Source organism: Pieris rapae, chromosome 14 (assembly GCF_905147795.1).
Source record: "Pieris rapae chromosome 14, ilPieRapa1.1, whole genome shotgun sequence".
Lineage (NCBI taxonomy): Eukaryota > Metazoa > Arthropoda > Insecta > Lepidoptera > Pieridae > Pieris > Pieris rapae.
The window spans coordinates 7,309,270-7,335,606 of record NC_059522.1 but is presented as its reverse complement, the minus strand read 5'-3'; the positions used below and the strand labels follow the sequence as shown (position 1 = coordinate 7,335,606).

The window sequence follows — 26,337 nt, the reverse complement described above, 5'->3', positions numbered from 1 at the left end:
AAACATAAACTTTTTTTTTTATAGAACAGGGGGCAAACGGGCAGGAGGCTCACCTGATGTTAAGTGATACCGCCTATTAAAAAACTCCGAACTATTAAAACTATCGTTTATGCAGGACATAGTATGTGTGCAATAGTAAGACTGCTACTTCCTACCTTTAGTGCAGCTTATCCATAACTCAATATTCATTGACTGAAGCAGTCTCTTTGGCGGTTCAAAGTTCGCCGGGTTAGCTAGTTTTTAATATAAAATAAGCTCAATTAGGCATTCAACCCAACATTTTTTTATCTGCAAATTGTTAATTAATTACAGCGTTAAATCTCAAAACATTAGCTCGAAAACATGACACACACAGATACCTGATTACTGAGTTAAAAAATTATCATGAAGTGAAAGTTTTTCACGAAATATATTTAAACTAGAGAAGTGGAGTATGCAAATAAAATATTTACGCTTAGTAGGTATTTATTAAAATAGGAATGAGCTTTTGTCTCTACATGCCTTATTAAAACTATTTAACCTAAATTATACTATCGTAGTCCGTTAAGGTCAATCAATCATCTGAAAAAAATGTTTAGATTAATTTATTATTTTTATTTTATTTAATTACTAACACTTTCATGTACAGAAATATAATACAATCGACATAAAATTAAAAGATGGGTAACTGGCGGCCGTATCGCCTTCGAGCGACCTCTTCCCGGCTTCCAGTGTGAAATAAAAAATTGATGAGGTAAGCGCAAGAAGAGCAAAAATACATAAGACAAATAAAATAGTTATTAAACCAGAAAAATGGAACAGAACAAAGCAATTAAAACATGTGTAAAGAGTGATCAGAACAATATTAAAAAAATATCTTGTAGATTGCCAAAGATGTATACAGACAGTAAATGCACATACATATTGAAAAACGTAACGTCAAAACTATATTATTTTATATGCACACATTCGGATAAAAATTGTTTAAATAATATAAATAAAATTGTTTTGCAATTTAAAACTTAATACCGATATATTAGCATTGATTGGTGTATGGCAAACTATATTAGCTATATTATTACCCATATATAATATACTAGCTGACCTGGCAAACGTCGTCTTGCCAAACTACTACCTTTAACTCAGCGCCATCTGTTAGAATTGTATCAAATAATAAACAAATGTTAATGTTATCGTAATTTTAGTAAGGATGCCTATTTTTTTGAAAATGAAATATAGCCTATGTCACTCAGGAATGATGTAGCTTTCCAACAGTGAAAGAATTTTTCAAATCTGCCAAGTAGTTTCGGAGCCTATTCAATTCATACAAACAAACAAACAAAAAATCAAACCTTTCCTCTTTATAATATTAGTATAGATTATGAATTACACTGACCGAACTCTTACTTTGAGCAAGGATTGCCTAAGCAGAGTGTAAACAGGTTTCCATTTCTATCCTGGAAACAGAAGCATGCCTGGCAGTTGTGGTGATACTTGTCTCCCGCGTAGTTACACAAGCCTGGGCCTAAATCAGGAAGAAATATATATTAAACTAATTCACTTACTCGGTGGGAGGTCAATGACCTAAATACAAACACATTATAAACTAGATTAGCTTAACTTAACCATGGTCTAATTATTATCTTGTTTTTAGTATAATATAATTCTTAGTGTTGTGATTTCGAATAAGGTCTATGAAAGTATTTTAGATATACGTCATACAATAAACTCGTTGACCCTTGTGTTGAAAATTTAATCAACTTCATTCTGAAGCCGTAAACATTGATTAAAAAATAACGGTACATTTTCTATTAAGGTATTGTTTTTAAATACGCGTTACCAATTTCTTTCTTGCTTCATTATTTACTTTAATATTTTCAGAAAATTTCAATTTTTTTTTAATGAAAATATATTTATATTAACCACGTGTTTCTTATACGGAAACAGGCAGTTAGATTATTTTTATTATACTTGCTACTATTTCATATCAATACAAACATTACTTATGGTATTTCTGAGTTAAACCCCGCTATTAAAAGTTGTAGCCAAAAAAGCGGGGATTCAAAGTTAGATGAAATGGAATTTGACGACATCGTCTGATTCTAATATATTTTAAATATCCCGAAAGTTGTAATCCCTTAGGCAAAGTCCTCTTAATACGGGGCAAAGGATCAATAATACTTACCGAGTTATGAATAACAAGAAATAACTCTTAGGACCTACCGGAACGTATTAATGGCCGACCGGAAATCGCCGAAATTTGCTGCAAACTCTGCAAACCTAAACAATTAAAATACTTTAAGAACTAGCTTGTTTAACTTCATTTTTATGATACAAAAAACATGATTTAATTTACATGAGTGACTTAATATATACATATACGAGAGAGATACACGTTGCCATTAGCCGTCCCAATTTTAGTTTACTATATTCACTCTACATACCTACCTACATCTGTAATGCATTTTTGAATTTGTCAAAATTTTGTCATTATATCTATCATATGTTTATATAAAAATGTATTTTTCAGAAATAATTATTTTTGTTTTTAGTCAAATACCTAGAAATGTATGTCACTGTTAACTATAGATTTATGTTGAGTCTATAATTGTTTATATATTTCCTTGTTCATAAATATTTCTATCACATAATATTACACCAGAATTACACCAAAACAAAATCATTTATCTTACACAATTTGTCTTCAAGGGAATAAATTATTGAAATTAATATAACGTCGCAAATATTTTGTTTCATTTCGTAATTTACACAGGGACGTGTCAAATTCAGCTAATGGAATTTCGGCGTTGACTCGCGTATAAGTCACTTTCACACGACAAATACGCAAAGATTAAATGGGATACATATTTTAATGTTTGAATTATTTAATATGGCGAAGTGGAACGTTTACGTATTTTAAGCCGGTTATAATGAATCCAAAAATTACAGCTGAATTCGTAACATGCAGTTATTATACCGAGAATTAATTTCTGTGCATACTTATATTTAACCATTAATTCGATAGTTAAAAGGATTTTTCGTTCATTATTTTTTCAATTTGAATATATGGCGTCATTCAAAATGGATATTAAAAATTGAAATTTAGTTTTATAACTTACTTATGCCTTGTTCGCTAACTGAATTGTCCCATCCAGACATACCCGCTTGATACATTCCTGTCGTTTGGGTCACAGGCTTTTGGTATAGACCTTGATAAAGTTCAGATGTCGCCAGAGATCCCGGTTGCATTTGATTTACATCTAGCATTCCGTTATAGTAGGGATACCCTCCATACAGGCCATATTGACTATTACCTAAAGCCTCTGCTGAGCCAAAAGCTTGACTGCCGAACTGATTGAAGGAATTCTGCGTTGCACTGGCCATTGCTTGAGAGTACGCCGCTTGTTCGGCGGCTTGACTATGAGCGGTACCATAGTAATTTTCATCATAATAGGGATACGCATTGCCATTTGGCACGTTAGCTACGGCATTAGCTTGGGCAGATGATGAAATGTCATATGATCCGGGGAAATTTATGCCGTAAGGATATTTGTTGCCTAAATTGGACAAGCTTTCAGCGTAGGCAGAACTGCCTCCCATATTTGTGTTCACGTTTGACTGAGCATGTGCGATTGCTTCTGCTGAGTGGGTATACAGAGAATTAGATGATGCTTGAGCCAAAGACGAATCACCTAATCCGTATGAATTGTAATTCGCAGAAGCACTCGCTTCTGCATTGCTGTATGATCCACCCGGAGCTAATGGTGATAAAACATCTGAAAATTAATTTTTATATCTTTATATATAAGCCAAAAAGGTTTTCAGTTGGCCTATATTGAATTTTTTATGTAACAAAAAATATTGTAAAGTTTTACCGAAATTTTGTAAATTATAGGATTCTCGAGGCGCTCGCAAAAAATCAGAAAGTCCGAAGTTATCTTAAACTCCGGGCGCAACGGAATACAATAATTTATTGCGATATTACTGTTCATACTACATTCAATGTTATTCGCGACTTCGCTCACTATATTGAATTCAAAATGAACCTATGTGAGTAAATTTTATTTATGCTTCTTTGATATCTTTCTTTTTAAAAGTTGAATTAAAATTATAGACTATAGTCTTTTAAATTGACTTCTCTTCAAGTAAGGTTCTAAGTAAAACAAATGCTCATGACTGAAATAATTTAGGATAGCTTGGGAAAGTAGGTCGGTAGTTGATTAAAAATGAAAAAAAATACCGCAGCTAGGTTGTGGGGTGCATCGAGCGATGACGTAATTAAAAACAGGTTGACAGGAACACACGTTGCAATCCACCACGTATGGCTGATTCGGAAGTCGATAACGACACTTTGGCTCTGAAACATAATGTTACTTTTCACTTTATTTATTCAATGTTACTATATACCTGTAGATTTAAGCCTCATTGAAATGTTTAAATAAATATTGATTCTCTAATACCGTATTACCCTACTAAAGATATAAGTATTATTTAAGTACTTTCGATATAATTAAAAAATAAAAGGGCCTTTTCCTTTTATATTGACGACCATGGAGTTGTCAACAGGTGCTCTAAAATGTTGTTGTTGATTACAATAAAAATTTGCTATAAAATTCCTACTCACCAATAAACACTACGTTGTTAAACGACGGCAGATCTACAAAAAATAAAAGCATGAGCTACATGTATCAATAAAGTATACAATTTTTGAATTAACAAAAGCTTACCCGTTGATACCGCACCTGAAATCAAAAGTATAAAGATGAAATCGTGATTGAGTTGAGGTTTAGGGCTGTTGTCGTATTCGCAATATACTTAGCGCGGTCAATGATTGTTAGCATTTTATTTGTTACGGTTATCGGTTTTTGATTTCCCTGGACGATTGGGTTGAATTAAGGGTCTGTATAATCTAGCCAGCAAAAGTTATTATAGTAGCACAATCATCGTAAAATTCTTTCGATTAACTTCGAATGTGAAGGGGCGAGTAATTTATCTCCTTTTGTCAGATGATTACCTAAAGGCGACTGTAGCCGGTTATTGACCCTGCCAAATATTCGCCGCCATGTTTTCGCCTTTAACAGCACCTGTGGCGGGTCCGTTACGCCGGCTTTTTGCGACCGTTTGTCAATTTCGACGGGCGTGTCGCCTGATGCGTCGTAAATTTTTATTTTATACCTTTTGTTGTTTTCACATCATTCGTCAGTTTTGGAATAAATATTTTTGAATACAAATAATATATTATGACAAATTGTGAATGTGTACATTATAAATCATGGTAGTCGTTAGTCGAACATTAGTTTCTCAAAATCTGAATTTGTTAAAACAAATGGTTAGCGATAGAGTAAAAGACGAATGGTGACAAGAAAAGCAATTTAGCAAGCGGGACACGAAATTAGAAAACTCGCAGAAAATACGGAGTCGCTTTGTTTCATAGATATGTCTCGCAGCCGTTCAAATTACAATGGAAATTATTTAATTTATGTGCTACGCGTAGCACATTCGTCTAATAGCAATTGAAGTATCGAAACGTTTAAAATTTACTGTTTCTCTTTTGTAAGATTGTCATAAAGACGAGATGTTTATTATATACATACGTTTATGTTTTCATATAGTTTTACTTACATTCAGGCCTCCTAGAGCGTCTACAGACTGGAGCAACATAGTTTCCGAATAGTTGACAGGAGCACACTTTACAGACGTCTTCGGGGCTTATAAATTCGGATCCGATATCTTGATATTGACAGATCTGATCTGTATGATAAAGAATCACAGATGCTTTAAGTATTTTGCAATTTTATATTAGGATTTTTGATATAATGATAATGATTGTTTGAGTGAGTTGTTTGAGTCATAAGCAACAGGAATTTTAAAGGTTTTATATTATTAAAGGTACTTAAATACTAAAGGGGTGAAGAGCTAAAAAAAATATGAACTGGAAGGCATAATTCGTATAAATAATTATTGGATACCTGAAGTTAGTTGTAAAGCCGGAAACTGTGGCTCTGAAAAAAAATACTAATTGAAAATCTGTACACACTGGTATAAAGTTATCAATTTCATTCACATCCTCACCTATATACTGAATAGGTTGAGGAACTGAAAAAAGAATATAATTTAGAAATACAGTATGGAAATGAAGTAATCTTAATTATTTACATACTTGTTTGTTGAATTGGTGGGGGGAGGGGTAATGGTTCGGGATATGGTTCTGCAACAAAACATGTCACAAAATAAACAATTACTTATAAATAGCCTAAAATTAAATTTACGTAAGATAGTCAGAGTTATGATAGATGAGTCTTAAATTTTCTAATAAAAAAATTAAACCAGTACATTACAGTAGTGTTGTGTGTTCATTATATATGTTTATGAAATTATTTTTGCATGTAGTGTTCAGTATTCTGACCAATTTAGCTGTAAGAATACTCAAGTCAAATTAAGTTATACTAAATTCAGTAAAATTTTGTAAAAATATTCAAATTTCACACAAACCTGGGAATGGTAGTTCAACGCCTGGAAAGAGAACGTTTTTTAATGACATTATTTTATGTATGTGTGGACTTAACATCTAATTATGAATAAAGGTCACTCAGTGGTATGTTATTGTAATAGTACTTACAGCACGATGGTTTCGTGTAACAGTTAACTTCAATGTTGGTGATACCGATCGCATGGAACTCACTGCACACACAAACTCTGCATTCATCCCATGGATGTTGGAATGGCATGTTCGGTGGATAAGGTTGACATGATTGATCTGAAATACGAAAAATGGATTAATTTATCAACAGAAATATAGTTTTGCCTCCGTGATTTGTAGTTATACTACAAATCATGATGGCAAACTTGTAATTAGAATAAAAAACTTACGAGGTGGTGGTCCAGGTAGAGGACTAAGTGATGCATCAGGTAACACAGGTGGCCAAGGTACTAAAAATTAAAATATTTTGATGCACACGCATTGTGAAAAATATAAGTAAAATACATTTTAAAGTTGATTAGAGCTTACATGGTTGTGGTTCTGGAAGTGGCATAGGTTCTGGCAACTCTATTTCTTGAATTGGCCAAGGTTCTGGAGCTGGCGGATATTGTTCTGGAATCGGCCAAGGTTCAGGAGCTGGCGGATATTGTTCTGGAATCGGCCAAGGTTCTGGAGTTGGTGGATATTGTTCTGGAATCGGCCAAGGTTCTGGAGCTGGTGGATATTGTTCTGGAATCGGCCAAGGTTCTGGAGCTGGTGGATATTGTTCTGGAATCGGCCAAGGTTCTGGAGCTGGCGGATATTGTTCTGGAATCGGCCAAGGTTCTGGAGCTGGCGGATATTGTTCTGGAATCGGCCAAGGTTCTGGAGCTGGCGGATATTGTTCTGGAATCGGCCAGGGTTCTGGAGATGGCGGATATTGTTCTGGAATTGGCCAAGGTTCTGGAGCTGGGGGTAAGGGTTCAATATCAGGCCATATTTCAGGTTCTGAGGGTTGTGGAGGCCAAGGTGGGTATTCTGGAGCAGGCCATGGTTCTGGTAAAGGCTCAATAACGGGCCATGGTTCAATTGGTTCATCTGGATACCAAGGTTCTGGCATTGGTGGTAAAGGTTCGATGATTTCCCAGGATTCAGGTGGCTGTATATCTGGAATTGGCCATGGTTCCTCAATAATAGGCCAGGGTTCAGGTGCAGGCGGCAGTATATCTGGAATTGGCCATGGTTCTGGTTCAACTATAGGCCATGGTTCCGGGGGTGAAGGTAAGGGTTCTGGAATTGGCCATGGTTCTGGCTCGGGTACTGGCTCAATAATGGGGTATGGTTCCGGTTCTAGCCAGGATTGTTCTAAAATAAATTTAAAAAAATTATTATATTACAAAAATGAAAGAGTAGTGTAATATTATATACCCATTTCTCAGGGTAAATTAAATATCACATTCTCACCGCATTCAGGGATTGGGATACATATAATACGTTGCTCCGGTATACCAAATGACAATATCTCGACGACACACTTGCAAATTCTGCAACTTTCTGTTGGATGTGGGAAAAGTATTTCGGATGGGAACTTCTCGCAAAGGGGCACTGAAAATTTTATTAAAATTCTTATAAGTCTTTGATCTCGAATTTAAATATGTTGCAGCAATTTCCGTATTGAGAATAGCTTCTTAGATATGCGTATTTAGTAACACTGCGTTTATTTTTTACGTTTTTAATAACCACTTTCTTCTTATCTAAAAGAAAAGTACAAGTTTTCATAATATCTTCCACATACAAAATCAATCGTAGTGAAGTGGGAAGAAAAAAGTACGGATGATTTTTTTACTGTAGAGAAGTTTCGTTTTTTTTTTTTTTTATAGAACAGGGGCAAACGGGCAGGAGGCTCACCTGATGTTAAGTGATACCGCCGCCCATGGACACCCTCAATGCCAGAGAGCTCGCGAGTGCGTTGCCGGCCTTTTAAGAATTGGTACGCTCTTTTCTTGAAGGACCCTAAGTCGAATTGGTTCGGAAATACTTCAGTTGGCAGCTGGTTCCACAGAGTGGTGGTGCGCGGCAAAAACTGCCTGGAAAAACGCGCAGTTGTGGAACGGCGGACGTCGAGGTGATACGGGTGGAATTTCGTATTCTGCCTCGACGTCCGATGATGAAACTCAGCTGCAGGTATTAATCCGAACAACTCCTCTGAACACTCTCCATGGTAAATGCGGTAGAAGATGCAGAGAGACCCCACATCTTTATAATCGAAAATACTATTTAGACTTTTTCTGAGTAATACCATAGACTTTATAAATATGAATTAAAAATTTACAGAAACTGTTGACTGTAATAAGTTACTAAATAATAAAAACTCACTTGGCACCGGTACCGGCGGTTCAGGCATGGGTGCTGTAAAAGAATTGATGAATAAGAAGTAACATTGATTTTATTCCGGCATATTTGAATAAATCTGCGTAATCACTTACGTATCGGAATGATATCAGCAGGCAATCCTGTAACAGAGAGGTTTTATCTGAGCTGATGAAATACATTGATTTTCGTATCTTTGTAAATAGCATATGTGAGAACATTAATGATGTTTCATGGACCCATGTTATTTATTTATACTCTATTACCGTATACAAATACATACACATAACAAAAAAAAAAAACAGGTTACAATAGTTATAAGGCAACGGCAATCGCTTACATCACGCGATTTCTTCCAGGCAACCCTAATGTGAAACAAAGAAAAAGAAACACCAACAGAGGGTAGAGTACAAAAAATGTAAAATAATTAACAAAAAAAAAAAACAAAAAAGAACTCAAAATAACAGGTTACGATAACTAACATACAATAAAGTAAAATCTAAAAAAAAACAATAAATAAAAATATGTCTACACAAAAAATTAAAAGCCAATCAAAAGGTTAACTGGGAATAATTAATATATATAAGCAGAGCCCATTACGAGGCAGAAAAAAAATGATCAAAAAGAAGCTTTTTAAATAAATTTAAAGACTGAGCTCGTCTTACATCAATTCGTAGGGAATTCCGTACAAGTTACGTATTGCAGGATACTTTGCACAAAGTGATAGAATTCAGTTTTATGAATAGGAGTTTCAAGAATTAGGTTGTCTAAGGAACGCAAGTCAAAACTACCGCCGGAGAGAAACATACAATTTTGCTTTAAGTTACTAGGAGTGTTAGGATTAAAAATAATATTAAAGAGAAGTTAAGTGTTTTACAGTAATTGATAAAAACAAGGTATCCTTTGTAATGATTTGTTGGTCATTATGTGCATTTAAGTTTAGTTTAAGTAGTGTTTAAATTTGAATGACCTCTCTAAATGAAATCAAAACAGTCTTACGGCATTCTGGATTATCCTGACAGTCTATCTGTATGTCGAGCTGTCCGATCGCATTGTATACATGAGCACAAATACATATTTGGCACGGATTCAATGGATTCTGGAAAGGCGTGTCCTCTGGTAGGGGTGAGCATGACACTGAAATAAAGAACAGATGTGTAGTTGAATTTTATCATATTGACATCGAAAGAGAATATTACTTTTACGAACGTCAAATGTCAATAGAATCTCATACAAACATAATATATAGAAAATGTTTAATATTTGATATTCCATTGTTGTTACAAGTCATAAATTTTGTAGAAAAATATTTCTTGTAAGTTTTAAAAAAGCAAGCAAAACATCTAAAAATATTATGAATTTACTAACATTGTGGCTCAGGCGGCGGCACCGGTATTGGCACCGGTATCGGTTCCGGTTCCGGTTCCGGTAATGGTAGTGCGAAACAGGCGTCACAGCTGGTACATACAGGCCTCAATTGCCCAAGGACTGCCCTACACGTACATATCAGACATCTATTGTCCAGTGTTAGTATGCTGTATAAATCACCAGCTCGCCTGCATACAATTTCATCATATCCTAGAAGTAAAATATACTTGAACAGTTATTATTATACAATAATAAGGTCGTTGCAATATAAATATATATAAAAAAAATAAATATAATTATAAATAAAGTATAAATAAAAAAATTATCTGAAAAATACTTACCGGAAGTTGATTGAGGAATTATGTATTCCTGAGGTAAAATTTGCCTTACTCGTCCTGTTTTTACAAATAAATAAATAATATTAAAATTTTATATTTTATTATGTATCGTAATAATTGAAAAAATCCTTTTAATTATTTAAATATGATAACCACTTCCTACCTGGTTCATAAAACGCTAACGACATTGATGCCTGACCTTCTGCCGTGTAGCTTTGGTCGGGATAACTCCTAGTGATATACAAAAGTTAAAGTGATTCATTTTTATTGGTTACAGTAATTTCTAAGAGCAATGTATAAAGTAAACCCTTAGCATACTAAAATTAGAATTTACTTACTCTGGACCATACGGAACCCATCCACTTGAATCAGCTGCTGCCGGATCATAACTAAAATCTGGTTTATAAAATCTAAACATTATACGTAGTATATTATTAAATGTCAATAATAACGATTACAAATTAATGTTAGCATAAAACTTACTCTAATCCGTAAGAGTTCCCGTAATCTGATTGCTCTTGTGCCATTCCTGATGCATAATTTACGTCTGGACTATAACAGCACAAAAGAACTACGTTACGAACGTAAATTTAAGGAAAGATCTATTTTGGCACCTAATATACCTGGACACAAATGGATTCCATCTTCCATAACCCGTAGACTGCGCATTAGCATTCGCCAGGGATAAAGATCCTAGTCCCAAGGACGGACTTGGCGGAGCAAAACCATGTGTTGATCTATAGTAGGAGTTGCTTTGGGATGACGCTGCAGCTTGGGCATTACCATTACTATGTGCTTGAGCCAAGCTAGAAGCTGAGTTTGGCAAATGAGTTCCATATGGTGAAAAGGAACCGTATCCGCCTGATGATATAGCAGTTGCTTTAGCAAAGCTGTTGCTAAATGAATTGCTTGTGGTTGCAATCGCCGAACTGTAACTAGATTTTCCCTCCGGGTTTATATCATTTTCTTCATCTTCTGCAGATTTTAGTTCTTTAGTGTTTAAATTTTCCTCTTCTTTGTTTTCAGTCACTTCTTTAGAAGAAATCAATGGTTGGTAAGTTTCAAATAAAATTCGACTCTCGGGCTTTAAAACATCTTGTGATTTTGTATTTTTGTCGTTATCATTACTACCAGAAATATTATTTGGATAATCACTTTCAGTACTTTTCAATATAACATCTTCATTCGATGCCTTGGCTTCACTTAAATCTTCTTTTAAATCTACATACGAATAATAATTAACAAAATATAGTATAGAAATATTTTTAATTATGAATTTGTACACATCATTTCACTCACCCTGAGCTTGCGAGTTTAATAAAATATTTTGACCATTCGTGTAATGGAACAACAGGAAGGCAAGGAAGCTTATACTTCCAATAACGCCTCCCCGCATTCTTAAACCAAAACTGTTCCTCGCCGCCCCTCAATGTTGTTGCTTATATTTCAAATAGTTGGTTCGACTGCGCTTATTACAATCAGGTAGCTCATTATAAATACATCATAACTCTCCGTGAAAATCGTCAGTCATATTGATTTATAGGTAATACATATGAAATTGAAGTGTACATTAGGAATGGATGTGTTGCTAATTTGTTCCATCAAAATAATTTGTTCTAGTCGGCTATTACTTATCAAATCGACATTCACAAATTTCAGTTTATGGCGCAAAAACAGTATTCAATTTAATTAAAAGGTTTTACGGAAGAATTAAACACAAATTAAATTTCATCCCACTTTATTATTTTTGAGTATGGAGCGTACAATTTGTCCTTTTATATTATGCTCAATAAACTAAAAGTATATCATTATCCATGTTCGTGCAGGGTCATTATGTGGAGATCACTAGCTTTTGTATCTAAAACAAGAAAATTAAAGTATAAATATATTATATTATTTTAATTCACTATTAAACTTAAAAAAATGAATGTTTGATGAATATTATTAAAAAACTTATTTCAATATTACACAAATTGTGTGCTTTTTCACAAATTATTTTCTTAACACACTTACATAAAAATATCATTATGAACAACTTAATGTTATGAGTTTATTAATGTATTCATAATATATATATATATATTTATATATATATTACCTTATTTTTTGAAAACTCTTCATTCTTCTGTTGGTGCAGTTTTTCCCCATGTTTTGGCACCGCCGAATCCACCAGCGTTAGCGTTTGCTAAGGCTTCAGCATTGGCATAAGCATTGGCACCACCCCAGCCTCCTAACCCTCCTAAACCTCCTAAACCGCCAAACCCTCCTAAACCACCTAACAAACCGCCTGCGTTAGCGTTAGCATTCGCATTAGCATTAGCTTCGGCATTTGCCCAACTTCCACCAAGCCCTCCAAAGCCTCCACTGAATGCATTGGCTTCGGCATTAGCTTGGGCGTTAGCTTGAGCATTGGAAAAACTACTACCCAAACCTCCTAGTCCACCTAAACCTCCAAGCCCACTGAATCCTCCACCAAATGCATTAGCATTAGCGTTAGCTTCTGCGTTAGCTTGGGCACTAGAAAATCCACCTCCTAGTCCTCCCCAACTTCCGCTGAATGCATTAGCATTAGCTTCGGCTTGAGCATTGGCATAACTACTACCCAAACCTCCTAGTCCACCTACACCTCCCAGCCCACCTAAACCTCCCAGCCCACCTACACCTCCTAGCCCACTTAATCCTCCAGCATATGCATTAGCATTGGCTTCAGCGTTGGCTTCGGCACTAGAATATCCACCTCCCAGCCCACCTAAACCTCCCAGCCCACCTAAACCTCCTAGCCCACTTAATCCTCCAGCATATGCATTAGCATTGGCTTGGGCGTTAGCTTGGGCATTAGCTTGAGCGTTTGACAAACCACCACGTATCGAGTCGAAATCTAGTCCTCCCAAACCTCCTAACCCTCCTAAGCCGCCTAAACCTCCGAGCCCTCCTAAATTACCTAACAAACCACCTGCGTTAGCTTTAGCTTGAGCATTTGCTTGTGCACTCGAGAAACCGAGACCGTCTAGTCCGTTTAAACCACCAAAAGGTGCTAGTCCATAAGCATTTGCGTTGGCTTCGGCACTGGCATCAGCGTTCGCAAAACCACCGAGTCCACCCAAGGGACCAAAATCTCCGGATAAAGCATTGGCGTTAGCTTCTGCATCTGCATGAGCGCTTGAGCCTCCCCAAGAGTTAGCTTTAGCATTAGCGATGGCTGATGCTGAAGAACCTCCGTATATCGCTAAAGAACAATGAATATTAATAAGTTGTCATTAAAATAATTAAAACTACACAAAAGTATAAAACTTACGTCCGAATGGTTGATATGGGGTAATATCTGAAATAGATAATAAGTGAGTCAGTAATACAGTAAAAGGACAAATAATTATATATAAAAGCCTATATTTTGACAAATGACACCTATTTAACAAAAAAATTCATCGTAGCAGTTTTTTTAAAGGGGATATAGATTTGAGAAGATATAATGAAATGTATCTGAAGTGGATGGTACTTGTGTGAATACTTACCACAGTCCGGATCTTTCTGAGTATCTAGGTATACATAGTTGTATTTAATCTTGCAAGTATGAATTTGGCAAACATCTCCAGGAACTCGGAATGGTACAAATGGAGCGTGTCCTCGGCACAGGGGAGCTTTAAAAATGAAGTTTCTTATTAATAAACTTTATGGTCGAATTATTGTATTTTATCCTAATTTATAATTGAGAAAACTTAATACAGTCAAAATCGTTTACGGCGACATCGTTTAGAACCACCAGTTACATTGGAAATAACATAGAAAAAAATTTTATGTCGGCTATCACGACTATCGGTTTTAAAGTCTAAATATTGATTGTATGACTGTAAATGCCTTAGAAACATACCAACATAGACGACAATGGGAACTGGGTAGTACTTGTTATCTGAAAAAAACATTTAAATTATCAACTATCGAAAATAATATACTTTTAAAATATTAAAAATCATAAAGAACTTACGAGTGATAGGTAAGGGAACAGGAACTAATCGGTCTTTGCCTGGCACTGGAATGAATCGTTCAACCTCCACAGGGACTGGTATAGGTACTGGAGGAGATGGTACTGGGACAGGCACGGGCCTTGGAGGTCCTGGAACTGGGACCGGAATACGCACAGGTGGAGAAGGTACAGGCACTGGTATGGGAACGTCCCTTTCTGGTCCTGGTACTGGATAAGGACGAGGAATGGGTACAGGTACAGTGATGATTCTGGGTGGGGAAGGAACTGGGTAGGGTCGGTTAACTGGGTATGGGACGGGCACGGGCTTTGCCACAGGGTAAGGTCTGGGTGGTCCCGGCAAGTAGATTGGTGGGGATGGTACCGGTACTGGCACGCGAATGAGGATTGGTTTTCCGGGAATTGGTACAGGCACAGGGTATGGCCTTGGTGGTCCCGGAATGACAATTGGCGGTGGACCTGAAAGGAAATCACACGTGTAATATATTTTGTATTTGTTCTATATTTTAATACTATACACCCTCGCATAATTCTGATAGCAAAAATACATAGAAGCCACCTAAACTTTGTAAACACTTACATGGGTTGAATGGTGGAGTTGGTGGAACATCTGGAACTGGGCTCGGCTCTGTAATAAAATACATTATGAATAAAAAAATGTATCTCTCTCTTATTATTATCTCTTTCTTTCCTAGGTCCGGGAGACTATTAGAAAAAAATAGGAGACATTACTTTCTAAACGATGCTATACCAATTGTACAATTTAAAAATATTTCCCTAGTGTTGTATATTGTATCATATATTTCTCGCGGTGGAGAATCCCCCTTTTGGGAGTCCTCCACATTCTGGGGGAGGGTAGGTTCAATTCTGCGCTGTATGACCAACATTGGTCAAATATTAATCGATCTCAGGGCAAACGGAGCATACCAAAACAGGCACGCCTTTCCACGCTCGCCATCGCCACTAATACGTCCTACCTCTCCTACCCGGGGGTACTAATCGAAACATTAATATGTTCACCGCTGGTGAGAGTTTGTGTGACAAATGACTGTAGGAACGGACTCATCTAATCTCTGGTGTCGTAGACTGTGATCACCATCCGCGATTCTACGAATGCCTGTAAAGCTCCCATAGAGGAAATTACGAAACTGATCGACATATTGAGCACATCCAAACGATTAAAGATTCCCTGTTCGAAACGGTTCCGACTGCTGAAATCGTGATGTGCCGTATTTGGCACTATAGGCCAGCATAGGGACGGAATTCGGTCTATCTTTGCGTCTGCGTCTGCGAAGTATGACATCCATTATCAGGATATTGATCTTTTCCACCTCAAAAAAGGTGTCAAGAAGTACTTGAAGAAGCGGGAGGAATCTGATTTTGTTTTAGTAGTAATTTTAAAGTTGTTTCAAATGTTAAATTTCGGTTTTCTTTATTTTATTTTTGTAATGTAGATATCGTTGACTATTAATTTGTTTGTTTTCTGTTTCATATACATATATTGTCTATGTAATCTGTTTTGGCTTTCTGTATTGTCTTAGTGTTTTGTCTTATCTATATATATACGTATAAGCTGTAGAATACTTATAATTAAATCAATTAATAAACTCCTGAACATAAGCGAATATATCTTACGTTACTACTTCAGGACTAATATATTTTTATTACAATATTTAGTTACGATTTCGAAGTTACGATTCATTAATTAATTTGAATAATACAGATATTTTACCTGAAATCTGTAAAGAATTAAATTATATGGTATTTGTGTGATTTCATTTGTTTCGTTTGTAGTTTTATTATAATTTTAGTTTAATCAGCCTCTCTACTACGATGAACTTTAAGTTTAAATTAACTGCAACTTACAAGTTTTTCCTATTAGAATAATATATATGGTTTATCCACTCACCGGGTTGTGGTTCGTATCCTGCAAAATAAAATTATAAAATCAAGTATAATATATTATCAATTATATATATATATATATATATATATATATATCGAATTTATGGACCAGATAAGTTTTTTGTATTGTTAACTTGTACTATAAATTTACCTCAATATATTCATCCACTGTTCCATAAGATTTGTAATAAGAAAAGTTAAATAAATCGTCAAATTGCGTCTGTAATATTTGCAATGATACATACCACATCCATTACACGAGCGACACTTGGGTGAGAGGTATCCGTTGGTAAGGAAACATGCGCACACCAAACATCCACCACCCAGATTGTAGTCGTAGTACATCTGGCCCTCGTAAAGGCATTTTGTCCCTGGGAAATAATATTCGTAAAAAACCAACTGAACCAACTTTAAGAATCTGTAACTTCTTTATCAGTATACAAAAATTACATCAGCGAGCAGAAGCAGTGTTGGCCTAGGGGCTTCAGCGTGCGACTCTCTTACCTGAGGTCGTAGGTTCGATCCCCGGCTGTTTACCAATGGAATTTCTTTCTATGTGCGCATTTAACATTTACTCGAACGGTGAAGGAAAATATCGCGAGGAAACCGACATGTCTTAGACCCAAAAAGTAGACGACGTGTGTTAGGCACTGGAGGCTGATCACCTACTTGCCTATTCGATTTTAAAATGATCATGATTCAGAAATCTGAGGCCAAGACCTAAAGAGGTTGTAGCGCCACTGATTTTTTTATACAAAATCTACAAGTACGCTTTTGGCGTGTTTGAGAAAATATTCCTAGTAATTGTCATTTAAATAATTTGCGAGTTTTATACAATTAAGGGCCTGTTTCACAATGTATGGATAAAGTGCCAAATAGCTATGCAACACATTAATTATTCGAAAGATAAAAGTTCCAAATAAGATCCTTCAAATTTCATGACGTATAGCGCTATCTGACAGTCGTGAAACACAAAAACACTATTTATCCTACCAATAAGTAACAAATAGTTTATTTGGAACTTATCCGGACATTGTGAAACAGGCCCTAAGACTTACATATTTTGTCCACGCCGCCGAAGATACCACCAGCGTTGGCCTGCGCGAGCGCCGAAGCCTGGGCGCTAGCGAAGGCGCTTCGGTCGTCTGTCACACAAATATACACATAACGATTTACTAGTCTTAAAACGCGCTTTAAAAATATCTAAACGATTAATAAATAATAATTTTTAGATGGATAACTAATGATTTTTTAAAATAGTCTCTCTGTTTCAATAAGTATTTTATTTGATACAATTTTCTTGCGATTGTACTGGGCAACATATTAGCTAGAAATCTAGATAACAACTGCCGTCTTTAATATGAAATGTCAATGAACATTATATATATCAAGTTATTTAATTGGTTTCACTCAGCGTGCGAAGCTTAAATTGTTTCTATCATTATTGAAAAAATTCATATTTTAAAAATTAATGCGTATTATAAAAGGCAAGATTTATATTTTTACAACGAACTAATTCAAAAATTACCTTAAAAAACCATTCTACAATAATAATGTTATATTATCTGAGTGACATGGAATACATTTATTTCGAAAATATAAAAAAAAAATGTGAAGCCGGGAAAAGCCGCTGGTACATAATTTCGTAATGCGATTGAAATTTCAAAAAAACCTTTTCAAATGTAAAAAGTTAAAAAAATTACCACTTAGGACCGATGCAACTAAGCACAGCACGACAAATGTCCTGACTGTCCACATGGCGCTAACTGAAGCTCAGGTCTAAGTGAGCGGTGCTGGGACCACCCACAGAAGATACCACGATGTTTCAAACGTCTCTATTTAAACCCAATCTCTTTACGCGTTGATAGGTAGACATAATCAATTTGCTTATTAATATTATTTTTCAATATTAAATAAGCCGTGACGGAATAAATTCTTATATGGTGCGCGAATTAAATTTTTCATTGATTTATAACTTTTTGTTTTATATGCAAATCGAGCCAACCGATTAAATTATTTCAGGAGTACTGTATTGATGCTAGTATTGTGTGGATGGTTTTGTAATTTGTCGTTGGTGTATGTGAGGACAGGCGTTGGTAAAGTGTGACACCATAGTAACGGAAAGTTCTACGTTCCTCATATGTGATTATTGTTATTGTATGTAAAATAAATAAAAGTGATAAATGCAACTCAAATTTAAGTAATTGATGTAGAAATTGGAAATTCGTTTCATTCTCAAGAGATAGGCCGACCTATACTCAAAAGGGAAGTTAAACGACCCAAACTTCCGGCGGTTTTACAATTTATAGATTTTTCATCATATGCGCAATTAGCAGTTGTGCGGCGAAAAGAAACATCGAAGGGAAACCGGCATGTTTTAAATCCAAAAACTACTATACTTAAAGACAGAATGCTGCTGAAAAACATGCTTTTGCTGCGCCGTAAGAACATTATTTTACTCACATAGTACACCTCTTCATTGGGTAGCATCGAGCGTCGTGGCCAGAAAGGAAACATCTGGAGCGGACAATCTGTTTTCACTGGTTTTGCCCAGCGCTTCTTAGTATAGTTTTAATGCGGATGAGTCTTTTACTGTATGGGTCCATCTGGTTGGTAAACGGCCACGTGATCGCTTGTCTTCTGTGTTACCAAGCAGGATCAGTTGCTCCAAGTTGTCATAGCCTCTGCGAATAGTATAGCTGAAATTCGTTGCAGTATAATTCGTTGTGGGCATATGGTAGACAGGCGAGTCCGATTGCGGAGTTGGGTCAAGATTGATGTAGTTGTGCGCTACCACATAACAGTTTGTGTAAATATAGTAGGTATAACCTACCCAATATTACAATTATAATGATTTTGGTAAATAAATTTGTCTACACACTAAGCTAAAAGAATGAATTTACCCTTTGAGTTTCAAATATTTAAAAGACGTAAATTCTTAGTAAAAGCGCAAACAAAGGGCAAACAATGGCGTCTCGTCGCTACCGGAAGCAGGCTCTACCCGCGACCGGAAGTGCGACCCAGTAACGCACGTGCCACACTTCGAAAAGTTTGAATTCCTCCACGAAAATTTAAGAATAGTAAATGTTTATGTAAGAATGTTTTATTGTTATGAAATGAATAAATTAGTGAGTAGAGTGTACCGAAGAATGCTGGGATGTAATGTTTAAAATGATATCATGAAATATATGAAGTTGAAATTTCAATAAAGTTTCTGTATGAGTTATTAACATTTGTTATCATTTCTACTATCACGATTAACAATTATTTACGAGTTGACACTAAGTTGTTGCTTTTTAACACGAAAACCTACAGTTTCAACAAAATATTATTCTGCTAAATCATAGTATGTACATCACACTGTATGACTCGCAATTACAATAGAAAGCATTTATTGAACCCTGTAATTGATTCTCGGCACGAGGAAATACAAAAACAGCACCACTAAAACCGTCTCGTTGCGTTTGAATCATCTTAATTACAGGAGAAAAATCTCGACAAAACAAAAGCTCCCGAACGAATGAGATGTCAAGCCATGATTGATTGTCAGCCCGGAATCAAAATGGCGGCCAGAGATTCCGACAGGCTCGACTCGTGATTTTATTATAACAAATTCCTTCCTTGCAAAACAAATAAAGATATTATGGTAACTATATCAAATTTAGCTTAATTTAATTGCAGAAACCTTATTAATAAAAAACTATATTTTTTATATATAATCAAAACTTTTTATGACGACATCGTTTAGAACATACCGTATATATTGACGAAAATCAAAGGTCCCGGCTGAATTCTATTGTAATATATACTAGCTGACCCGGCTAACTTCGTTCCGCCTAACAGTCTAATAATATCGTGTTAACTTTAGTTAAACTTAATTTAGGATTTCATTAAGGTAATATATACAACTTTTTTGCAGTACAGTAATATTTTATTGCTTGCCATTACGAATTAGGAATGGAAATTTTACACACTAGGCCTTTTCTCTCTAGCGCCAATTTTGTCTTCGATCAAGATCCAAAGCCTGGTTATGCATCTTCTCATTTACCAGAAGATCGGAATTTTTTGAACTGAATCGATTTCGTGCAAAATGATGCGTAGTTTTGTCACCAGAAGGCACCACATGCTGTTTGCATTCGTAAAATTAATTAATGTATTTATTGTTATTCGATAACTTATCCGATTTATTTATATATATTTTAATAGAGAGGTGAGGAATTCACCAAAAAGAGATAACTAACATCGGTACAGCCGATCTCCAGTTATAAGTAGTATAACTAACACGACTTTGTTTAATATATTTAGACTTAATACTGCTATTACGACTATCGCTTTTTACGACCAAAAATGTTGCCTAGCTCTGCCATCTGTCAAAATCTAGTGTCGTATATGAGAATTCGTTTGCACTTTTAAAAGATGTAATGAAAATCCTTATATCGGTCAGGCGTTTTAAAACTTTATTAACAATTTGATAACATTGCAGTGTTTTGTGGGTTAAAATGTGCTGGCCCATTTTTGCGTTGAAACCAGATGCAGTGTTTAATATAGAACGTTACAAATATATTTTCACTAAAACCGCGATAGTTCGCTCAATAGAAGCGACAAAAAGCAGTTTGAAATAGGAAATGTATTCGTTGATAAATCACCGGCGGCGCGGGCGCGGCCTGGAGCAGAGTTTGCTGAAATAAACGCTTCACATCCTCACATCGTAAATGTATGAATGTGCAATATTTATTGCTGAACCCTTTTAAATCTGTATTTATCAGACTCTTCTGAGCTTCTTGATAGATTTTTTACTAATAATGAATGATGATAAAAGAGCAGGGTAGGCCTAGTGGCTTCAGCGTGCGACTCTCATACCTCAGGTCGTAGGTTTGATCTCCGGCTGTGCACCAATGGACTTTCTTTCTATGTGCGCATTTATCATTTGCTCGAACGGTGAAGGAAAACATCGTGGGGAGACCGACATGTTTGAGACCCAAAAAGTCGACAACGTGTGTCAGGCACTGGAGGCTTATCACCTCCTTGCTTATAAGATTTAAAAATTGATCATGAAACGGATACAGAAATCTGAGGCCAAGACCTAAAGAGGTTGTAGCGCCACTGATTTTTTTATACAAAATCTACAAGTACGCTTTTGGCGTGTTTGAGAAAATATTCATAGTAATTGTCATTTAAATAATTTGCGAGTTTCATACAATTAAGACTTTGATTTATTTATTTTTAATATAAACAAACCACTGGCTTCTGCAGTATTTTTTTTCAAGATAAATCACTATAAACCTTCTCCAAAGTAGATATGTTGCATTTTTTTATAGAACAGAGGGCAAACGGGCAGGAGGCTCACCTGATGTTAAGTGATACCTCCGCCCATGGACACTCTGGAAGCTAGAGGGCTCGCGAGTGCGTTGCCGGCCTTTTGAGAATTTGTACGCTCTTTTCTGGAAGGACCCGAAGTCGAATTGGTTCGGAAATACTTCAGTGGGCTGCTGGTTCCACGAAGCGGTGGTGCGCGGCAAAAACTGCCTAGAAAAACGCGCAGTTGTGGAACGGCGGACGTAATATACATACCTATACAAAAGTCTCATTAAAGATGCCACCACGATAATCATATTGCTAATAATATTTTGTTTGTTACAGGTAATAACTTTGGATATCTTTGGTTCATAGGTTTGTTTGCTAGATATTCCATTCCGAACCGGCGATTAGATTTTTATACCCGGAAAGAGCTTCATAATTAACCGAAAATATATTGATACTATACAGAAATTAGCATTCTGATAGGTATGAGAAACCATTTTAGTACTTATTTAATAGTAAGTGTAGTAGAAAATCCGAAATTTGTTAATGTTGTTGCTGGAGCAAGCTTCGTGTCCTCTCCTGGGAGCAAATTTGATAACTACACCACAGTCTAATAATAGCCGTTATAATATAGCAAAATGACAAGCTGTTTTATCAAACAAAAATTGTTCTTACTATGAGAAAGATTTATAGCAGTATAATTATAAAATGGTAAATTATAATACGCATCATCGGACGTCGAGGCAGAATACGAAATTCTACCCGTGTTACCTCGACGTCCGTCTTTCCATAGCGTTATTTAAGGCAGTTGTAGCCACGCACCAGCACTATGTGGAACCAGCTATGCGCTAAAGTAACTTAGAGTCCTTTAGAAAAATATTTTTCGAGTTCTCTGGTAGAGTGTCTATATGCGGCGGTATCATTTATCATCAGTTGAGGCTCCTGACCGTTCTCCCACTGTTCAAAATAAAGCTTACTCAAGACTTTGAAATTATTGAAATTTATTTAATTTTATCTATATATGAAGGTCTATGTAGGTTTATTGGACATGTATTTTTGTAATAAACGCAAGTGTGCAACTAGAGGCATCAGAATGTAATACTTATCGTGAAACAATGCGTTTCGTTTGATCGTGATTGGGCCACAGCATTCTATTCCAAAATATATTGATATTTGATATATTACTTTCGCTTCTCCAATCGCATTTCACTTTGCATTTTTCGTTTAAGTTTTTAACCCCCCAGAATTTCACAAATTATTTATTTATTTATTTAATAATAAGTAATCCAACAGCTAAGTAGGTAAGTTATAAGTAGGTACTGTTATACTTAATTTATCAATTATGTCACAATAGTCCCAAAATTCTGAACTGATAATTAACCATTCGTAATTGAACTTCTGCAATCAACTGCACCTGTACCTCTCAAGAGAGCTTTCAGAACTTAGTGCACTAAACAGTCTGAGTCTAGATGTGTTAATTAGGAAACTTTAAATACTAGATATTATTAAGATCTTATATGAGTTTGTACGAGTAGTTTACTATCTCCGATTAAATGCCAATAGTATATCATGTATGTATGTAAATTATATAATTTATTACAATATTCTCATAAAATATTTATTTTGTCGTGCCGTACTGCCTTAGTGCCTAAAATTCTTACGTGTATCAACTTTTTTTAAATTAAAATAATTAATTGTTCACTTAAGAAACCTACATGATAGGTTTTAGGATTAAAAATACTAAGACGAACGATACACAGTAAGTAAATTGTCAAAACATATAAAAAAAAACAGAAATTCTAATTCCAAATAATGACAGAGAGAATGCGTGTAGGCTTTGGATGTGTATTTGTGTGTGAAACTGAAGCCTCTGGGTTAATATTGGTTGATTTATTGACATTAAATGTCTGATAGTATTTTAGGGACATCTTTCTTGAAATAAGGAATGATTAGTGTAGTTATGAAATGTAGGAGGAACTGCAAGCAGTATCGTTGAATAAGAGTAATAAAGTAATTGAGGAGAATCGAATCTATTAACTAAGTCGTATAGGAACAGAATGTGCAGACCACCTTTCAGTGTACCTTTCCTATAAGGCTGATATTGAAGATTGTTGATAATCACGGCAATTTTTTTTTGCTTCCCAATAATTAAAGTGTTTCAAATTATCTAAGTCTTAAGTTCGTAACAATTTAGAATAGAAACAAAGTCTCTTTATGACAAATCCAGTATGCTTTTGAGTTGTAACACTATCGTCAAATAGGTCAGTTAACTTTAATGCCAGTTAGTTTGCGGATTCATATGAGCCAAGTAACCTTTTTCGTATCAGAAACACGACACTTTGAAACGCTAAATATAAGTTAACTCCATCTAGAGTAGAATTCCTGTGAGACTTCCGTTGAGTGTTCCAAGACACTATTAGGATCACCGCATACTCGGTACTTGTAATTCTGTAAATCAATCTATTTACGCACAATTAAGCTTTGGCTTAAAATTATCCTTACTGTTTTGTGCAAAAAATATTAAAAAAATAGGTAAGTTAAATAGGTAATTGAAGCTAAAATAATTTATATGCATTTATTAAAAATAATGACCGACCATCTTAATCAATAAACTGTAGATTTTTTATATAAAAATATATATATAACATTTATTTAGTAATATAACCTGAAATATATATTACATTATTCGAATCACGATTCGTGTTCTCTTCTTTTTTCGTCAATAAACTAAAAAACCAATTAAATAATCCACCTTATCACATATAAAAAAGATATACCTTTCAAAATCTAAATAAGAAACCCCCTATATTTTATTATTCATGTCCACTAAATACACTGTGTACGGTGACCTTTACGAAGCTTTTTAGTATCTATTTTATAGCGCTCAGTGAAAACTGAGCAGCCTTCTCACAATTTAGTCCAAAAGTTATATTTATGCTAGTGTAAAGTGCTTTGCAACTGAAATATTAACTCATATTTTTAAACTTTCATAAACGCGCTCTTAAACTTTTCCTTTGACCTTTACACGTGGCTTCATAATTGAGAAACTGGTACTGAGAGAGTACATGAGATGCAAATTTAGATTTTTTTTGTTGTTTACAAAAATACAGACAACACGTATATTAGTAGATATATACTTCTCGTATACTCGTACTATAAAGCTGCCAGCGTTTGAGGTATACCGCCACGGGGACTTTTAAAATTTGTTTTAATTTTTATTATTATTATTACAGGTTAAGAGCATTGTACATACTGAACATTTGATTATTATGTTTGGTTACATGAATAAATGATACTTTACAGAAAATATATTTACTAAATTAGTATGGACGCAGAAAAATATATAACAATAATTTATAAAAAAATGTGTTGAAGTAAGAAAAAAGTAGAAAGTGGGTGAGGGTAATATTTCTAAAAATAAACATACCACATATATACTTTGTAAGTTTGAGTAATCTGAATATAAATAAGATTTGATAGTTCCATAGATTCAAAGTTTTTCATCGTTAAGTACAAAATGGTCACAGTCCCATGCGTATTTTTTTTAACGAATATAAATGCGAATTTTTATCTGATTAAGTCATACTGAAGCAAATCAAAATTCGATTTTATTTAAAAATTAAAACTTGCGTTTAGCGAGAGATATATAAGTAATGTAATCAATTTCTTAAATAAGTTTTATGTGTGGAAAATTTATTATAACATTAAATTGACGACCATATTTTAGAGACAATTCGTAAGCCCCTGCTAAAGATATTTACGCAAGGGCGGGCGGGCTTTCCGCCCTGTGGTTGGGACACAGGTGCGCGAATGTCAGCTTTAACATGTGCCGAGTCGTTTAGATAGCTTATTTTAGATAACTTAAATCGCATCTTCAAACTTACATAAAATTTTATTTTCACTGTCTTTAATTCCATATTTATTAAGTTGTATGAAATGTATTTGTTACATATACAGTCAAAATCTATTATAACGACATCGTAGGGGCTACTCGTATAAACCGATAGTCGTAACAGCATTTTTGTTAAGTACCTAATCTGTACTTATTATTGAATTTGTGATAGATATATATACTCAATTACTCATATATACAATAAAACTTCATGTTTTCGCTACATATAATTATCATTTTTCTAATTTATTTTAAAAATCGGTCTAAAAGATTTCAAGACAATTATATAGAAATATATACCTTGTTTATAAATAACAGTGGATAAACAGGCAAAGGATTTTGCTTTGGAAAGAGATTTATTCGGTGCTCAGTGCTTTCGTCCTACCATCTGTAAACACTCCTATCTTAAATTTTCTTATATAAATACTACGATTACAATTCAATTTCCCACGTCACACGCACATCATGAAACAATTACACAATCTGAATTTTAAATCGATTTCTTTCGTTTTACAAGTGTATTAGAATACGATGGATTTTTGGCATCCGGTCTCAAGTTAAAACTAACCCAATGTTTGTTGCGAGTGATATATGCTATATCTAGGGCAGGCAATCAGCTGAGTGGGTCATGTTTTATGTCCGCCAATATCCCAAATTGAGGTATTCAAACTTGCAGCAACGGAAAGTTGTAAAATTCAACCGAGATATTAACAAAGTACATTATTTATAAGCGTTACATATCACG

The 26,337-nt window shown here is 35.0% G+C and overlaps 3 protein-coding genes across 11 annotated transcripts in view; 1 reads left to right on the top strand and 2 right to left on the bottom strand.

Annotated features, from left to right (window-relative positions):
• Nucleotides 1–26,337, top strand: part of LOC111000702 (dystrophin, isoforms A/C/F/G/H) — a 328,798-nt gene that overhangs the window by 165,039 nt on the left and 137,422 nt on the right. The window lies entirely within an intron of this gene.
• Nucleotides 448–11,986, bottom strand: LOC123689722. Of its 4 annotated transcripts, none has more exons than XM_045631078.1 (26): nucleotides 11,815–11,986; nucleotides 11,139–11,736; nucleotides 10,999–11,067; nucleotides 10,854–10,925; nucleotides 10,679–10,746; nucleotides 10,519–10,572; nucleotides 10,178–10,387; nucleotides 9,809–9,946; nucleotides 8,926–8,952; nucleotides 8,816–8,848; nucleotides 7,904–8,044; nucleotides 6,989–7,804; nucleotides 6,850–6,909; nucleotides 6,599–6,736; nucleotides 6,472–6,492; nucleotides 6,140–6,187; nucleotides 6,052–6,075; nucleotides 5,949–5,981; nucleotides 5,602–5,730; nucleotides 4,707–4,721; nucleotides 4,604–4,636; nucleotides 4,220–4,336; nucleotides 3,099–3,755; nucleotides 2,203–2,259; nucleotides 1,376–1,504; nucleotides 448–561 (listed from the first exon to the last, which is right to left on the bottom strand). In XM_045631078.1, exons 1-25 carry the CDS (start codon nucleotides 11,909–11,911, stop codon nucleotides 1,383–1,385), a joined length of 3,777 nt encoding a protein of 1,258 aa, XP_045487034.1. In that variant the 5' UTR covers nucleotides 11,912–11,986; the 3' UTR covers nucleotides 448–561; nucleotides 1,376–1,382. The 4 variants fall into 4 exon arrangements, with proteins under 4 accessions (XP_045487034.1, XP_045487035.1, XP_045487036.1 ...); XM_045631079.1 differs by having other exon boundaries at nucleotides 1,387–1,504; XM_045631080.1 differs by lacking the exon at nucleotides 6,052–6,075.
• LOC123689723 (uncharacterized PE-PGRS family protein PE_PGRS54-like) lies at nucleotides 12,237–18,234 on the bottom strand. Of its 2 annotated transcripts, XM_045631083.1 has the most exons (12): nucleotides 18,103–18,234; nucleotides 17,458–17,544; nucleotides 16,645–16,770; nucleotides 16,404–16,421; nucleotides 15,075–15,122; nucleotides 14,498–14,953; nucleotides 14,384–14,422; nucleotides 14,028–14,153; nucleotides 13,811–13,837; nucleotides 13,253–13,741; nucleotides 12,614–13,141; nucleotides 12,237–12,373 (listed from the first exon to the last, which is right to left on the bottom strand). In XM_045631083.1, exons 1-11 carry the CDS (start codon nucleotides 18,155–18,157, stop codon nucleotides 12,633–12,635), a joined length of 1,980 nt encoding a protein of 659 aa, XP_045487039.1. In that variant the 5' UTR covers nucleotides 18,158–18,234; the 3' UTR covers nucleotides 12,237–12,373; nucleotides 12,614–12,632. The 2 variants fall into 2 exon arrangements, with proteins under 2 accessions (XP_045487039.1, XP_045487038.1); XM_045631082.1 differs by having other exon boundaries at nucleotides 12,614–13,741.

Excerpts from the sequence above, each read along its gene's own strand:
- LOC123689722 (XM_045631078.1), bottom strand. The coding sequence starts at position 11,911 with ATGCGGGGAGGCGTTATTGGAAGTATAAGCTTCCTTGCCTTCCTGTTG. Across the intron at positions 6,737-6,849 it reads TCTACCTGGACCACCACCTC|ATCAATCATGTCAACCTTAT; the intron begins GTAAGTTTTTTA and ends TTCGTATTTCAG. Across the intron at positions 6,188-6,471 it reads CGTTGAACTACCATTCCCAG|AACCATATCCCGAACCATTA; the intron begins GTTTGTGTGAAA and ends GTTTTGTTGCAG.
- LOC123689723 (XM_045631082.1), bottom strand. The coding sequence starts at position 18,157 with ATGTGGACAGTCAGGACATTTGTCGTGCTGTGCTTAGTTGCATCGGTC. Across the intron at positions 14,954-15,074 it reads AACTCCACCATTCAACCCAT|GTCCACCGCCAATTGTCATT; the intron begins GTAAGTGTTTAC and ends ATTTCCTTTCAG. Across the intron at positions 13,838-14,027 it reads TCAGAAAGATCCGGACTGTG|ATATTACCCCATATCAACCA; the intron begins GTAAGTATTCAC and ends TATCTATTTCAG.